This window comes from Kwoniella newhampshirensis, assembly GCF_039105145.1.
Source record: "Kwoniella newhampshirensis strain CBS 13917 chromosome 10 map unlocalized Ctg14, whole genome shotgun sequence".
In the NCBI taxonomy this organism is placed as follows: Eukaryota; Fungi; Basidiomycota; class Tremellomycetes; order Tremellales; family Cryptococcaceae; genus Kwoniella; species Kwoniella newhampshirensis.
Window position 1 is genome coordinate 1 of NW_027118344.1, and position 17,224 is coordinate 17,224.

Genomic DNA, 17,224 nt, shown 5'->3' on the forward strand with positions numbered 1-17,224 from the left:
AACCCCCTAACCCCCTCAACCCCTCAACCCCCAACCCCTAACCCCTAACCCCTAACCCCTAACCCCCTAACCCCTAACCCCCTAACCCCTAACCCCTAACCCCCTAACCCCTAACCCCTAACCCCCAACCCCCAACCCCTAACCCCCCAACCCCTAACCCCCAACCCCCTAACCCCTAACCCCCTAACCCCTAACCCCTAACCCCCTAACCCCTAACCCCTAACCCCTAACCCCTAACCCCTAACCCCTAACCCCCAACCCCTAACCCCTAACCCCTAACCCCTAACCCCTAACCCCCTAACCCCTAACCCCTAACCCCCTAACCCCTAACCCCCTAACCCCTAACCCCTAACCCCTAACCCCTAACCCCTAACCCCTAACCCCCTAACCCCTAACCCCCAACCCCCTAACCCCTAACCCCCTAACCCCTAACCCCTAACCCCTAACCCCTAACCCCTAACCCCTAACCCCTAACCCCTAACCCCTAACCCCTAACCCCTAACCCCTAACCCCTAACCCCTAACCCCTAACCCCTAACCCCTAACCCCTGGGATTCAGTAGGAGATGATCGTAATCTCGTGAAGAGAAATTACATTTTTGCGTAAAATGTCCATTCCTCATTCTTCGGAAGAGGGGAGAGGATGACCTGCGCGAACATAGGACATGAGGACGATTGCAATCTCCTGAAGGGGATGGACGAGGGGTAGGAATGTCCCACCACGGAGGCGTCAGACACCAGCAAGTATGAAACACATTGGCCACCACGGCCATTCCACATTTTTCGGACCGGTGAAGATGCAGCTGTGCCGCCGGAGACCGGAGATGATGATCGATACGAGTATAAAAGACAAGGAGGAAATCATGAGGACCTCCGCAACAAATAGCCGCTCAAAGGTCTCATATCCCCCCATCCAAAGAATTCGGAAAGGCTTTTGTCGACATATTCCATGCAATGCCTTAAATATGTCACCCGGTTAATAAACAACCCCTCACCCGTTCCAAAGAATTCGGAATGGGTTTTTACGCTCTTTTGCTATGTTACATTACGTATACAAATACGACTTCTAGACCGATGCATTGTAGGAACATCACCAGGGGCTGCATGGCGCAATACATCACTGAAGAACACTGTATAAAGCTGCATGACAGTCGCTCCGGTCGAGTGCATATCGTGGTATGGCCAATGCACGAAGAATCAACTTTGGTTGGTATGGCGAATGTATCTACGGGAGATACTGATGTACAATCTGTCACCGACCGGTTGAGTACAGCTTACATGCCATTTACCCCCGCTTTCCTCATTCTTCGGAAAGGGAGAGAGGAGCGATGTCCCACAAGTCCTGCCCATGCCATCCCCAGCGTCTGTCAAGTACTGACTGACGGAACATGTATCATCTCACTAGCCCCGCTTTCCTCATTCTTCGGAAGGGGAGAGAGGTACAATATCTCATAGTACCTACACACGCCGTCACCAGCGCCTGTCAAGTACTGATTGACGGATACTGTATCGTCTCACTACCCCCCCTTTCCTCATTCTTCGGAAAGGGAGAGAGGAGCGATGTCCCATAAGTCCTGCCCACGCCATCATCAGCGTCTGTCAAGTACGGATTGACAGAGACTGTATCATCTTACTAGCCCCGCTTTCCTCATTCTTCGGAAGGGGAGAGAGGTACAATATCTCATAGTACCTACACACGCCGTCACCAGCATATGTCAAGTACTGATTGACGGATACTGTATCATCTCACTACCCCCGCTTTCCTCATTTTTCGGAAGGAGGAAGAGGAGGTGTACAAGGCAATGATGTGTTACAGAGTCGGTTTCCATTGTCAAATGACATGGTCGACCCTCAATTCCGAATTCAATTCTCAGTCACTGAGGAGGGAGGCTCCACGGCTTAGGAGGAAGAGGAGGTGTATGAGGCAATGATGTGCTACAGAGTCGGTTTCCATCGCCAAATGACATGGTCGACCCTCAATTCCGAATTCAATTCTCTGTCACTGAGGAGGGAGGCTCCACGGCTTAGTCCTGCCCACGCCATCATCAGCGTCTCTCAAGTACTGATTGACAGAGACTGCATCATCTCACTACCCCCGCTTTCCTCATTTTTCGGAAAGGGAGAGAGGAGCGATGTCTCATAAGTCCTGCCCACGCCATCACCAGCGTCTCTCAAGTACTGATTGACAGAGACTGCATCATCTCACTACCCCCGCTTTCCTCATTTTTCGGAAGGGAGAAGAGGAGGTGTATGAGGCAATGATGTGCTACAGAGTCGGTTTCCATTGTCAAATTACATGGTCGACCCTCAATTCCGAATTCAATTCTCAGTCACTGAGGAGGGAGGCTCCACGGCTTAGCTGTGCCGCCAGAGACCGGAGATGGTGATCGATACGCGTATAAAAGACAAGGAGGAAATCATGAGGACCTCCGCAACGAATAGCCGCTCAAAGGTCTCATATCCCCCCATCCAAAGAATTCGGAAAGGCTTTTGTCGACATATTCCATGCAATGCCTTAAATATGTCACCCGGTTAATAAACAACCCCTCACCCATTCCAAAGAATTCGGAATGGGTTTTTACGCTCTTTTGCTATGTTACATTACGTATACAAATACGACTTCTAGACCGATGCATTGTAGGAACATCACCAGGGGCTGCATGGCGCAATACATCACTGAAGAACACTGTATAAAGCTGCATGACAGTCGCTCCGGTCGAGTGCATATCGTGGTATGGCCAATACAAGAAGGATCAACTTTGATTGGTATGGAGAATGTATCTACGGGAGATACTGATGTACAATCTGTCACCGACCGGTTGAGTACAGGTTGTATGCCACTCACCCCCGCTTTCCTCATTCTTCGGAAGGGGAGAGAGGAGCGATGTCCCATATGTCCTGCCCACACCATCATCAGCGTCTGTCATGAACGGATTGGCGGATACTGTATCATCGCTTCACCCCCGCTTTCCTCATTTTTCGGAAAGGGAGAGAGGAGCGATATCTCATAGTACCTACCCACGCTGTCACCACCATCATCTCACTACCCCCCCTTTCCTCATTTTTCGGAAAGGGAGAGAGGAGTGATGCCCCATAAGTCCTGCCCACGCCATCACCAGCGCCTCTCAAGTACTGATTGACGGATACTGTATCATCTCACTACCCCCGCTTTCCTCATTTTTCGGAAGGAGGAAGAGGAGGTGTATGAGGCAATGATGTGCCACAGAGTCGGTTTCCATCGCCAAATGACATGGTCGACCCTCAATTCCGAATTCAATTCTCAGTCACTGAGGAGGGAGGCTCCACGGCTTAGTGGGTCAATGTCTATGGTGATGCTCCGTTCTTGATACAATATACTTGTATTTGAGACAATGTACCCCTCTTGACACTAATGTATACCGTAAATACTGTGTAATCCCCCCTACTTCCCCTCATTCTAATCGTCTCTGGTCAAATTCTCGTGACTACCATGTCCTGGCACAACCCCATTGTCCCAGGCGGGCGTGGGTTAGAGGTGTACGAGGCAATGATATGCTACAGAGCCGGTTTCCATCGCCAAATGACATGGTCGACCCTCAATTCCGAATTCAATTCTCAGTCACTGAGGAGGGAGGCTCCACGGCTTAGTGCAGCGCATGACGTTTGAGATCTGAGGGTGTACGACGCTCAAAATCAAAGTGGCGAACACTTATGCGAGATGACTGTATACTATGTAATCCCCCTGCTTCCCCCTCATTCCAATCGCCTATGGTCAGATTCTCGTGACTACCATGTCCTGGCACAACCCCATTGTCCCGAGCGAGCGTGGGTTAGTATTCGCCACCCGATTTGTCACCGTACAAAGGCTGGACGAGAGTATCTTTTTCAAGCGCAAAAGTATCTTTCATAACAAGCAAGTTGTGCGTGTCGATGCATATTGATGTGCCCTTTCCAACGGTACCGGATGCATCCCTATAGCGTTGATGTAGCGGTCACAAAAGATACTCTGCATAACCCTCGGAAACGCGTCGCTGTAGAAATGTCCGTGTCCGAGTGGGGTTTGCTGCGGACAAGAGTATCTTTTATCGCTGCTGACGCTTCTTTCCGGATCAGAGAAACAGAGCATTGGTGAAGCTGAACCCGCTCGATCCAACGACGCAGGTTGCCTGCATGCATCGGAGCTGTAGCGCTCAAAAAAGATACTTGGGATTGCGTCGGTATGTCATTGTGACTCCCCCGATCCGGACGCTGTACACAAACTTCAAGTATTTTTTGTAGCCGCAAAAGGATCTTTCAGCATGCATGAGTGGTACCATTATATAGATGTCATCACGGTCTATCCATTGGTAACAATTTCATCTCTGTATCTCTTGTGTAGCGTCCAGAAAAGATACTCGAGATTGTGTCGCCATCTGGCTATGTGGTTCCGCCGATCCGGACGCTGCACACTGATTTCAAGTATATTTTGTAGCCGCAAAAGTATCTTTCAGCGTGCATGAGGGGTATCATTGTATAGCTGTCATCATGCTCTATCCATTGGTAAAAGTCTCATTCCTGTATCGCTTGTGTAGCGCCCAGAAATGATACTCGGGATTGCGTCGGTACTCGAAGCTGCAAAACCTCTAGTCCGGGCGGTGCTCTCCAACTTCGAGTATCTTTTGTGCTAGCCAAAGTATCTTTCGGCAAGCATGAGTGATATCATCATGTAGAGGCTATCAAGCCCTTTCAATTGGTACCAGTTTCACTTTTGGATGGTGTGCATAGCACTCACAAAGATACTTGGGAACTTGTCCCTACTTGGTACCATGACTCCCTCATCCAACGCGGACGCTGCGTACAACCTGGGAGTATCTTTTGTAGCCGCAAAAATATCTTTCCGCATGCATGAGCGGCATCATTGCGTAGATGTCGTCAAGCCCTACCCAGTGAGTTCAAATCATATCCATGTATCTGTCGTGCAAGGCCCACAAAAGATGCTCAAAGCTGCATTGGTACCCGGCGTTGTAAACTCCTTCCGGCCAAACGGGGTTTGGGCGCGGACTTGGAGTATCTTTTGGAGCGGCAGAAGTATCTTTCTGCACTCACGAGTGGTACCGTTGTGTAGAGCCGGTCTAGGCCAATCCAGTGACACCTATGTCTTCTTTAGATCGGCCGCGTAGTATCTAAGAAAGGTACTCGGGATCGTGGTGGTGACTGGCTCTGCCTCCAGGCGGTCACTGAGTACACACTTGGAGTATCTTCCGTAGGCTAAAAAGAATCTCTCTGGGCTCCAAAGCGGTATCAATGTGTGCAAGTCGCCAAGCTCTATCCGATGATACCAATGGCATCTCTGGATTGAATGCGTAGCGCTCGGAAAAGATACTCGGGATCACGTCGCTGTAAGGCAGATGTGCACCCTCACCGTTTTGGTTCAGAAGAGTCAAGTATCATTCAGTGTTGCCAAAGTATCTTTCTGGCTTCACGCGCTACGCTACGAGATACGCATCGGCTCGCTCTTTCGAATGGTACAATTCTCGTGCATGCAGCTCCATCCTAGCGCTCATGAAAGATACTCGGAAACGCGTCACTTCCAGGCAGAACCTTACAAACGGTGCTGCTCTCCACACCTTGCGTATCTGCCCACGTCCCAAAAGTATCTTTCAAGGCTCACAAGCTGTACTGTTAGATGCGCATGGACAAGCACTTTTGAACGGTAGAAGTCTCATGGGTTCATCTACATCCTAGCGTGTGAAAAGATACTTGGAATACCGCCGCTGCACGGTGGGCTCTTCCTACGAGTGCATCGGTGCTAAGCGTCAAGTATGTTTCCTGACCGCAAAAGTATCTTTCTGATTCAAAGACTGGTATTCAAGGATACGTCTGGACAAGCCCTTTCAGATGGTACCACTCTCATTTATCCATCTGCGCCCTGGCATTCGCAGGTGATGCTCGGAGTTGCGTCGCTTTAGAGCAGATCACCCAGGTGAGCGGATGGGTCTCGGTCTTCGAGTATCTTTCCTCGCCGCGAAAGTATCTTTCTGGCTCAAAGAGTGGTGTCAGTAGGTACAATCAGACTGGCTCTTTCAGATGGTAGAAGTCTCGTGTATGTATCTGTATCGTTGCGTTCAAAAAAGATACTCGGAATAGCATCGCTGCTATACAGCAAAAGCCACCTATGAGCGTATGGATCACTAGCGTCAAGTATCTTTTGTTGCCGCAGGAGTATCTTTCAGGTTCAAAGAAAGGTGAAAGAGGGTACATCAAGACCAGCTCTCTCGAACGGTAAAGGTATCAGGCCTGTATCTTTACTGTAGCGCTCACAAAAGATACTCGGAATAGCGCCGTTATACATCAGTTTCCCCTTTTCTTGGTGTAGGCCTTGCTTGCAAGCGTCGAGTATCTTTCTCGCCGCAAGAATATCTTTATCGCATGAAACGTAGCACAATCATATACATCTTGACAAGCTCTTTCATACGGTTCACATCATTTATCTGTATCTGTATCGTAGCGTTCACAAAAGATACTCAAACATTCCGAGCCGTATGGTGGGGAAACGGTGTAACGCAGACGAGAGTATCTTTTGTGCCCCCTGTGGGATCTATTCGTATCTTTTGAGGGTATCAGTCAGTGCAGACTGCGTCTATTAATCGTCTCCAAGTGGTCCCAAGATGGCAGCTCCGACGTGTCAACCGCAAAACATACTCAAAGGCGGTGGGTATGGGGGGCAAATATGCGGATTGCGGGTTCGCAAGCCGGTAGGATCGTAAAGAATCTTTTCTCCCGCTAGAGTATCTTTCCGGCCCAAAGAGCGAGCGTTGTATATGCAGTCCGCCGAGCTCTTTCGAATGGTACAAGTCTCATCCATGTATTGTTCGCGTAGCGCTGAGGAAAGATGCTCAAAGTCTGTCGCTACAGCCCACAGTAGGCCAGCGTAAGTTATCCGGTGGCGACACATCCCCAGCAACTTACAGTAACTTTCGCCAGCCTTTGTCGGTTCATTCTCCCTGCTCCATAATGCGCTTCCAGCCTTGCTCTCTCCAGTGGTACCTTTTGTTTTGCTGCAACGGGCCTGCAGCGCCAACAAAAGATACTCGAGGTTGTGGTGCCTCCCTGGTCTACGGTGGGACGTCGGCCTCTGGCAGAGTATCTTTTGTAGCCGCAGAAGTATCTTTCTGGAACAGTGAACGGCACCATTGGCCTCAGCGCTCGCCGCTCTATCGGCTGGTACTGTTTTTGCAAGCGCTCGAATGGAAACATGGTTCAAAAACGATATCGTACGGGCAGGAGGACATCGACAGCAGCGGGATAGCCTTGAAGTAACTTATCATTCGTTTCCGCAGTTCTTGCGATAGAGATTATTGAGATACATCATCTGAAAGCTACAAGTCGTCTCTACAGGATGGTACCATTCGGGATCTACAGCTGGGCTGGAGCAGCTGTCAGACATACTCGAAAATCCTCACTGTGGCTCCTCCCCGAGGCTGCGTGAGATCTTTGAGTGTCTTTGGTGCATCGTTGGGGACACCTACATCGCACAAGCTATGTCAGGTGAAAGCCATCATCAAGCCACGGCTACTGATACCACTCACTTGGCCAAAAAAGCAACGTAGCGCTCAGGAAAGATACTCGGAGTCGCGTCGGTGACAATTGCTAAGCCATTTTCTGGCCTACGACTTTGAGTATCTTTTCCGAACGATGCCAGGGCGCTATCGCGATGCGACTTGCACCACGAGAAAGCTTTCGAAGAGTTCTTTCGAATGATGGAGGGTTTTACTTGTGTGGAATAGTGGGAAGACTCGCAAAAGATAAACAAAGGTATAGGGAGCTCACCTGCTTCCCCGCTTCCGTGTGGTGCGTGAGAAATCACAAGTATCTTTTTGGAGGACACATCCTACGTAAAGGGATAAATCTTTGACCAACCGATTCAGCATGATGAGCCCTATCGAATGGTACCGGTATGATCGGGCTAGGACACCTACTCGGCTGAGAAAAGATACTTTATGATTTATCTCGGTACGCTCCCATACGAGTGCAGCGCCGAGTATCTCTTTCTCGGCTCCAGGGCCTCCCGCCGGAGCACAAGTGGTATGGGGTTGTAGTGCTCGTTGAAGTCTATCATCTGGTACGTTCTAGACATCGGCTGCATTGTTGACTGTTGCATAAAAGATACTCTTCGCGGTTCATTCAAGTTTCCCCACCGTACCAAGGCTGACTTTGAGTATCTTTCCTGGGGCTTCCGTCATGGCTGCAGACCTGAAACTTTTACCAATCGAAAGAGCTCCCGGGGCTGAGTATGACTGGTGAGTTCGTACCGCTCTCAAGGCAGCGATGGATCGAACAAAGATACTCGGAGACCAACCAGAGAACGCCATTTCTCACCGTACGTGACCTATCTTTGAGTATCTTTATGATCTTTCTGTTGATTGTGTATCTCTCGGTCTTACAGCATTCGATGAAAGGACTCAGCCCATCCGAAATCGCACCGCTCATCGACGGGGGTCGTGAAGCTACGCCGTAAAAGATATTCTGTGTGCCGCACGCTACGAGGGGGATTGACCTCATTTCTCGCCCAGGCGATGTTTGAGCATCTACTGCGACTCCCCTTCGAGCTGCAAACGGGTGGCCTTTCAAATAAGAATGAAGAGCCCTTCTAGCCTTATCGAATGGTAGAGGTGAAAGCCGTTTCAACAAAGAGCTGCATCTAGAAAGATGCTTGAGCCATTTTTCTCACCGTAGAGTCAGGGTATTTAGATTATCTTCTTCTCTGCCGACTCTGACATGATGTACTACTGGACTGCACGGCTAGACCCAGCCTTTCATGCACTCTCGATTGGTACAAGACCGAGCGATCTATGTCATACACAGGCCGAGCAAAAGATACATGCACCTTTGGCCGTACGGTGAGAAAAACGCAGATCCGGGGGTAGCTTAGAGTACTTAGTCCGGCATGAATACGCGCTTCATGGCGGAGCGAGTCACACCGATGTACAGCCCTTGACCAGCTCTATGGAAAAGTGTCAGTCTTACGCACAGAAGATGGGCCAGAACAACGCAGTGGGTACTTGCTAATTCGATCGTACAGTGGCAGAAATGCATTTCCGGCCTGCACCATGCTATCTTTCGCGGGACGATCACGCATCGCCGCCTCTGAAGCAGAGCTTGCCGAGAGCCTATTGTCCGGAGCGAGGAGCGGGAGTAGCAACGTCTGCGGACGAGATAGCGAGGTCCCGCCGATACAGAAGAATGGACCCCCTGTAGTTCTCGAAAGGCGGAGGGTTGTCTTCGGGATTGAAGGCTTTCACCATTCGCAAGCCGCACTTCTCCAGTGTCCGTCGCGATGCCATGTTGTCGTCTTTGACATCCTGTCAGGTGGATCGACCAGCGCGCGAGCTGTCAGCGTGGTGTAGACCGACGATCCTCTGCAGCCGAGATTGGGACTCACCGCGATCACGGCTGCTCCCTTGAGGACTTTCACAATCATAACCTCGATAAGAGCACTGAGAGCAGCTTGTGCAAGACCCGTGCCTCGAGCTGCAGACGACACGGAGAATCCCACTTCATATTCTCTCCGAGATCGGTTAGATTCCATAACACCTGACTGATCGGAAGAGCCAGTGCCGTTGTTTTCTTCCACGAGGTGTAATTGGATGCAGCCTGTCGAGTTCGAATAAGCTGGCGGGCACCTCCATGCCCGGCCAAGGTGAACGCACCTAACAGTTCACCAGAGGGATACGAGCGGATGACATCGAACGGCGACTGATCATTCTGTTCACCCCGTCGCATCAGGTCGATCACTCGAGCTCTCGATTTGATCATGCGGTCGAGGTATTCGCGTGCTTTCACGAGCGTGTATCTGAGGTCCTGTCAGCAGAGTCGTCTTGGCCAGCAGTACATCAGAGCTCACTGAGAGGCGTCTATCTCACTGGCCGCTAGCACGGCTGGATCGGAGCGAACAGCATACTAAGCATCGCATCAGTGGTAGCATCTCCAGCAAATGGTGTAGACCACGGTCTGACTCACCAATGCGTCTGTATCTCCCGCATGAAACGGTGTCAAGCGCACACCGTCCCTCACGGGGATGTAAGGCTCGTCCAGGTCTTGATCCCACTGCATCAAGGTGATATGTTTCGGATGACTTGTTGATGGAAGCTTGGTTCCAGAGTACGATCATGTATCTTACGCGCAGACATGTCGTCGATAGATTGTCGAGACGTGCACACCGGTCGCACACGCGTCCATCGGTCATGTCCGGACACGCGTTTGGTCACCATCCGATGCGACAGCAGTTGCGTGACGAAGCACTTACCGAAAGATGACTTGATAGACCCCGTTGTCTAACGGGGAGCTCGCGACCTGCTCGAATACATCCCCCGAGGCTGCAGGAATAGCTGCCGATATCGCGAGTAGTAGCCACTTCAGCACCAACACAGAATGATCGACTGATAGCGGATGTGTAGATCAAGGAGTCTTGGAGTCTTGGTACTGAATGTCAACCAGTTACGCTTGACGATCATCCGGCTGTGGGCACAAGACGCAATCCTGCTTCTCGACGTCGGTGCAAATCCAGATTGTCAGCTCGGAAAACCCAAGCCCCTTCACTCGGATCTCGACGCGCCGCCGGCGGAAATTGTGCCAAGCAAATTGTGCCAAAGGACGATGTCATTCATCATCATCATCAACCCAATATTATAAGGACTAGATTATAAACCACGCGCAGACTCCCGTCCACTTTTGTATTACCATGACGAACCGTTCTACTGAGGGAAGGCCGTTCTGCCCGTAGCGACGGACGAAAGGATGCCAGCTTCTTGAAGAGCAGCAGCCAGATCCCACAGGACATAGTCACAGCCAGGAGCAGCATAGGCGGTGACAGACGCAGGAAGGTATTCGGTGTGATTGCTAACAGTCGACTGGTATGGGAGCTGACCGATAGGGATCATCATCTGGGGATTACCCGCCATGAACGACTCCATGCCGGTGTTGAAGAACCCGTTGCTTGGAGGAGATCGGTAGATGTTCCTGTACGCAGGGCTCGTGCCCGTGTTGTAAGGGGAGAAGTAGATGGTCTTGGAGCAGGTGGTGTTGTCAGGAGTGAGAACGTTGTCGATCACGAAGCTTTGATAGACGGCCTTGCGTCGGACCTCCTCGTCATAGTTCGCCTGAGTGAGGTTGACTCGTCCCCAAGCCCATCGGATGTTGGGAGAAGGAGCGACAAAGGGGATTCGGCCGTCGTTGGAAGCACCGTAGTCCTCGAACCAAGGAACGGCAAAGTTGTTCCACTGCCAGTAGTCGACGAGAGTGCCCCAAGTGTTTCTCAGGAACGCAGCGGTGGACTGGTTGCCGGTCTGTTCGTACATTCCGGTCGAGTTCCAGAAGCCCTCAAAGGTCCGGTTGTCGATGGTGGTGGGCTTGATGAAGTCGGTGACCGCTTCCCGGAAGGCGTCGAAGAGGGGCTTGGCGGGAGAGCTGGCGGGGAAAGTCCAGTCCGGTGTGGGGAAGATGAGGGTCTTGGGAAGCTCGGTGTATGACTGGAAGAGATCACCGTACCATCCCTTGGAGAAGTCTCGTCCCTTGACGGCATCACGAGAGAAGAAACCGGCAGTGTCCATAGGAGGGGCCATGGGCATCACACCTTCCAAGGACATCTTGCCCCAAGAGGGACGAAGACCGAAGACTCCTTGGGAGCTGGAAGGGCAGAGAATGGAGCAGCCTCTGAGCGGGAGTCAGCGCGGGATTGAGCGCAGATCTTTCTTCCACTGAGCAGGCGACTTACGTGTCGGAACCGATGGTGTTGTCGAGCCACTCGTAGGAAGCGATGGCAGCACCGGGACCGGAAGATGAGGATGAAGGCTGTTGGTAGCCATCCGCTCGAGGGTTGTAGGGGCACATCTGGTCGACCCAGTCTGGAAGGGGGTCAGCGTGAGTTCTGTGCGTGAGTTGGGCAACACGTGATCATACGTACCCGAGGTGGCCGACTCTCCGTTGGCGAACGAGGAAGTCTTGGCTTTGCCGACGAGAATCGCACCGTTGTCGACGAGCTTCTGCACGGCATAGGCGGAAGCTTCACGAGGAGGGTAGGTGTTGAAGTAGGCACGGTTTCCGCAACCAGTCTTGAGACCGGCAATGTCGAAGATGTCCTTGACGGCGACTCGGCGGCCCTCGAGTGGTCGAGGAGAAGCCATGTTCATGGTGTACAATCGCGAAGGGACGGGGATAGACAAGGTGTTCATACCGGGAGCTGTGGTGGACAAGTCGGTGAATTTGCCATCCGTGGTCGGGATGACGGCGCTGGTGAAAGCCTGGTTCTCGTCTCGGTAGACTCGGTACATCTCCGTGAGGAGGATGTCGTCCTCGATCCGAGCGTAGTAGGGTCCAGCGGGGATCTAAGCCGCGTCAGTGCCATGGCAAATGAGTCATGGCAAAGTCGGCGACTCACGGTGCCGCTGGAAACATGGGCAAGACCAATGTCCGACACACTAGAAGTAGCATTGTCCTTCTTGACAATGAGATTGCCTCCCCATCCCTTGATACAGTCGGCAACACCGCTGGTGACGTGGTAGGAAGTGTTGGACTGGAGGATGACAGCTTGGAGGAAGGCCTATATACACATCAGCCGGTGTCAAGCGCTTCAGATGACCTCACTCACCTCATCCCAGACGTCATCGTCAGCCTTGTAAGCGGAGACTTGCTGACCAAGCTGATCACAGGTGACCTCGCCCTCGACGTTGAACACAGTGACGGCCATGTTCTGTCCCTTGTAACCGTCTAGACCCCAGTCGGGAGAGAGGGTGTGGGTCTTGAAGTTGGAGCCGATGGGAGAAAGGTATTGCTTGGCATCGTCGCCCTCGCCAACAGTGAAGGAGACAGCAGTCGACTGGTAATTCACAGTGGCCGATCGGGCCTTGACGGCAGGGGTCTTGAGCTGACGTGAGCTGAGGGCATAGTCTTCGTTCCCAGCGAACTTGGCGGAGATGGATGCAGTGGCCAGGAAAGGCAAGAGCAAGGCGAGGGACACTTCGTAGGATCTCATGGTGGCGGAGTGCGGATTGAGGTTGAGGTTGAGACTCGTCCATCTGGATCAAAGATGCTCGCTCTTATTTCTACTATTTTCGAGATCATACCCATACCTCTTCCGAAACACACAACGTATCTCTACTGTCCGACCGGAGCCCGTATCTTGCGGGATCGAGACTTGTGATTGGATGATACCGACCGACAGACTTTCCGGTGGCGCTGCCCGAATTTCTGGGGTCCATTGATGACAGGGGCCAGCCAGCCTTCCCGCTCCCTGGTGTCCTTCCCAGGAATATGCCAGGACAAGACGACGATAAGATGCTGTGAAAGACGCTTTGGGTATCGAGTTCGGCTCTGGCCGTGGGTTAAGCCAATTGAAAAAGCACAAGTGGAGGCGACCCGTGAAATTGCCGATGTTTCGTTATCTAACAAATCTCTTGGCATCAGATCTGGATCGATGTTGACGAATCAGACGACGGGCAGAGCCTTACCCGCAAGCGCTTCGGTCTGCAATCGCTTGATGACTTCGGCCGATGCGATCTGAACAAAGATGACACCGGATGTGGAAGATGGTGACATGACCCTTTGTCACCGATGTCATCTCACCCGACGGTCTTCTCCCTTGCCCTTCCCGAACAGCAGACGTGCGTCAAGGACTCGCGACCACGCCCCCGTACTTGGACCCGGAGCTCCCAACGGCACATGTCCGATTCTGGGGGACAGACTCTTGACCGGGTTCCTGACGAATGCCCAATCGAGAAGGATGTCATTCCCGCGATCCTGCTTATCAAGGCATGTTGGTCCGTTTCGTCCGTCTTATGCCATCCCCTATTGCGATGGATGGCCTGGCGAGTATAAAAAGAGCGTCGGGATGAGGTGACTCACAGCGACGTCCAACACAGCCCAACTGACTGGAAAAGATGCTTCGCTCCCTCATCGCTGCCGCGTTCACCGTCTCGGCGGTTCTCGCCTCCCCACTGCAGATCCAGAAGCGAGATGATCCCAACTCAGGCTTGACCTGGATCTACAAGGACTCGTCTCTTCCCAAGGTCATGTGAGTGGGGTGGTGTACACTGACACTTCAACGCTGAAACGCAAAGTACAGGCTGTACAACACCGGTGACGGTACCATCCTGTCTGGATCGAGGAACGGACGATTGGACAACATCAACTACGGCGGTGGTGTCGACGGACTCACCCCTGAGGGTCTGATCTACAACGTCAGCGAGGTCCTTGACATCGCTCAGTTTGCCGTCGTCAACATCCCCGGGACTGGGAGTGCCAATGCAGACTCGGACAGGTTCTTGAACATTTCCAAGGATGCCACGCAGCGACTCTGCGCCGACAACTCGGACATTGTCGGTGCAGTCATGATTCACGGCACCAACTCTCTGGCCGAGACTGTGAGTGGCCTGTGAGAGATGCAACTTGGCTCGCATCTAACGCATCAAACTCCCCTTCGCAGGTATTCGGCGTCGACCTCACGTTCAACTGCTCCAAGCCGTTCATCGCTACCGGGTCCATGCGTCCCAACTCTGCTTTGTCCCCCGACGGCCCCTTCAACTTTTACGATGCCGTCCGAGCTGCCATTCACCCGGAGTCTCGTGATCGAGGTGCCATGATCGCCTTCACCGACCACCTCGTGTCCGCCTTCTACGCCACCAAGACCAACGGAAACACCGTCAACACCTTCTTGGCCATTGAACAGGGTTACATTGCCCAGTTCATCGCCGGTCAGCCGTACTTCTTCTACGGTGCCTCGTTGCCAAAGGCCCGCAACTACTTTGACCCGCTCAGTATCACCTATCCCCTTCCCAAGGTTGACGTTCTCTACGGCCATCGTGAGTGGTTCACCCTTCAAGGGGTAGCGCCTCGTTGACACATCTTTGCAGAGGGCTTCGATGCTCAACTCCTCTACGACGCCGCCAACAACGGTGCTACGTGAGTTTTGTTACCTGGTTAGGCGCCAGCTCAAGCTGACCGTTCTTCAGCGGTATCGTCATCATGGGTGTCGGACCCGGTGGGATCAGTACCGCTGCTCGAAACGCCGCTCTCGACCTTAGAAGCCGAGGCGTCATCACCGTCACCTCCCTCCGCCCCTTCTTCGGTGCTGTCGTTCCTGGACCTCAATTCGCCGAGCTGTATGTGGTCTTTTGGTATGCCCTTCTGCTCTTGGGGACTCGCTGACCTCTCCCACAGCATCAGCTCCGGGTTCTTGCATGGAGAGCAGTCTCGAATCCAGCTCCAACTCGCCATGGCTTCAGGCTACGACTTTGACGGTATCCGTCGACTGTTCGAGGGTGACATCCGGGCTACTGTCTACAACTCCGCTACTGCTTTCTACAACGGTACCACCTATTAGGCTGGGTCTCCCAGGGGATCCAAGTGATCGGTATGCTGCCTTTCACGGAATTGTAGTAGGAAAAAAGGAAATAAAAAAGGGGCTTGATGCGAAGCAGACAAGAAGAGTGGGTAGGGATTTATAATGATTTACAGGGGTTTCTGCGGTTTCAGGCGATGCAGCAATCAAGATGACTGAAGAAAGCTTTCAAGCACAATGGCCTGTCTGTCAGCAATCATTGAGTTGAACACGGAAAGTACTGTCTATGTGATGCAAATAGACAAAAGTTCTGCAGTCCGGTATCGCTCCGACAGAAGATTGGTTCAAAAGAGTATATCGCACAGGTCCATCATATGGATCTGCGCTTCATATGTACAGTTACACCGCCGTGTCCCGCATCGACCACGCCGTTCCTCCGTCGCCCTCTGTTGTCAAAGGGAACCCGCCCACGCCAGCTACTTCGCCCTGCTTCTCGTACTCCTTGGAACTGTCGATCCTTCTTCCCTCGCGCGTTTGTTCCCTCTCTCCTCAGCCACTTCTCCTTCTTCCGGGCCCACCTCGCCATCCTCCAGAGAGCCTCCATGCGTCGCAGCCGGTGTGGTCGAGCTTCGAAGACTGGAGGGACGGTTAGGCAAAGTATGTGAGCTCGTTCTTGACGGTCCGCTAGGTGGTGGTCGAATAGCAGAACCGGGTCGAGAGGGAAGTCCATGTCCGGTGGGTGCTTTCAGGGTCGACGAAGAGGTCACAGGGTTGGGGAGAGGGTGAGAGATGGTTGGGGTCGATGATCGTGGTGCAGAAGTAGGTGTAGTCGTAGTCGTAGTCGTAACCGGTTGAAAGGGTTGGGCAGCCGCACTGAGCTTGGTGGGTGCTGCAGCGACAGGAGGGTCCACATCCATCTCCTCTCCTCCTGATGTTCCCGCCGGCACTGAATTGGAGGGATCAACAGGCAGCTTCATCCCACGACAGTCCTCTATCAGCCGAGTGATCTGCGAAAATGTGTCCAGTCTCGATTGCGTTGTCTGGAGATAGAGGGAGTGGGAAGTGCGGTGATCCTCGAGTGAGGATTCCAGAGCTAGTATTTGCCTTTGTCACAGTATGCGTCAACATCTCGATCGTGGCAGAGAACCGAACGAGGTCGATGGAGATCGCACTCACTCATCAAGCTCTGCCCTGCTCTTTCCCCGCGAGGCAATCCTGGCCGCAACCTCGTCACATTTCATCTGATGGTCTCTCAGCCGTCTCATTCTCTCCAGCTCCTCTTTCTCCTGCGACAGGGTCTGACGAAGTTGCTGCGTTCGTCGTACTGCAGAAAGGAGGGGTCAGCCGTGCGCGAGGTGATTTCACAAGCTGCGGCACGATCCGAATGTTGGATCCAGCTCAAGTAGCGACGCTGATCTGAAGCAACGATGCACCCTCGAGCAGGACAAAGGAAGCGAAAGGGGTTGGACACCCACCAGTCTCTTCTGCTTTCATCCTATATCTCCATTTCTGTCTCTCCAGATTCCCCACGCTTCCCATCACTCTCTCGACCGAGATCTTCCACTTTTTCAATTCCATCCTGACCAGATCCCTCTCAGCGCTCTCCTCGACTGATTCTGTCCCCGAGCCTGATGGGTCGTCATCGTGCGAGAGCCGATGCAGTCGACGTAAGAGAGGTCGGAGCTCTCGATCCGAGTGCGTTATGCGATATCGGTTGAGTGCATCTGTGCGGGCCGAGTGTTGTTTTCAGCGGGGACGATCAGCCTGCAAGGACGACTAGCGGGATGATCACGTACCCTCTGTGAACGGAGCTGATGACATGATGCGTCGAGGTGTGAGAGTGAATCAGTCAAGATGGCGAGGACTGTTCGTGGAAAGAAGAGGAGAGCAAATCACAGGAGGAATGTTGGACGCCATCTGCAGCAGCGGAACAA

The 17,224-nt window shown here is 52.5% G+C and overlaps 4 protein-coding genes across 4 annotated transcripts; 1 reads left to right on the forward strand and 3 right to left on the reverse strand.

Moving 5' to 3' along the window:
- Nucleotides 1-9,126: 9,126 nt before the first annotated feature.
- Nucleotides 9,127-10,069, reverse strand: IAR55_006708 (uncharacterized protein; the record flags this gene model as incomplete). The annotated part of the gene is made up of 5 exons (XM_066949788.1): nt 9,127-9,318; nt 9,399-9,610; nt 9,667-9,809; nt 9,861-9,916; nt 9,977-10,069. The coding sequence occupies 5 exons, from the start codon at nt 10,067-10,069 to the stop codon at nt 9,127-9,129; spliced, it is 696 nt and encodes a 231-aa protein (XP_066799480.1).
- Nucleotides 10,070-10,710: 641 nt separating this feature from the next.
- On the reverse strand, nt 10,711-12,986 carry IAR55_006709 (uncharacterized protein; the record flags this gene model as incomplete). Its single annotated transcript, XM_066949789.1, has 5 exons — nt 10,711-11,668; nt 11,730-11,859; nt 11,919-12,339; nt 12,393-12,554; nt 12,603-12,986. The coding sequence occupies 5 exons, from the start codon at nt 12,984-12,986 to the stop codon at nt 10,711-10,713; spliced, it is 2,055 nt and encodes a 684-aa protein (XP_066799481.1).
- A 904-nt stretch (nt 12,987-13,890) lies between these two features.
- On the forward strand, nt 13,891-15,332 carry IAR55_006710 (uncharacterized protein; the record flags this gene model as incomplete). Its single annotated transcript, XM_066949790.1, has 6 exons — nt 13,891-14,024; nt 14,076-14,373; nt 14,436-14,811; nt 14,863-14,911; nt 14,962-15,111; nt 15,170-15,332. The coding sequence occupies 6 exons, from the start codon at nt 13,891-13,893 to the stop codon at nt 15,330-15,332; spliced, it is 1,170 nt and encodes a 389-aa protein (XP_066799482.1).
- A 434-nt stretch (nt 15,333-15,766) lies between these two features.
- On the reverse strand, nt 15,767-17,111 carry IAR55_006711 (uncharacterized protein; the record flags this gene model as incomplete). Its single annotated transcript, XM_066949791.1, has 4 exons — nt 15,767-16,394; nt 16,467-16,614; nt 16,766-17,014; nt 17,087-17,111. 4 exons carry the CDS (start codon nt 17,109-17,111, stop codon nt 15,767-15,769), a joined length of 1,050 nt encoding a protein of 349 aa, XP_066799483.1.
- Between the last annotated feature and the right edge of the window lie 113 nt (nt 17,112-17,224).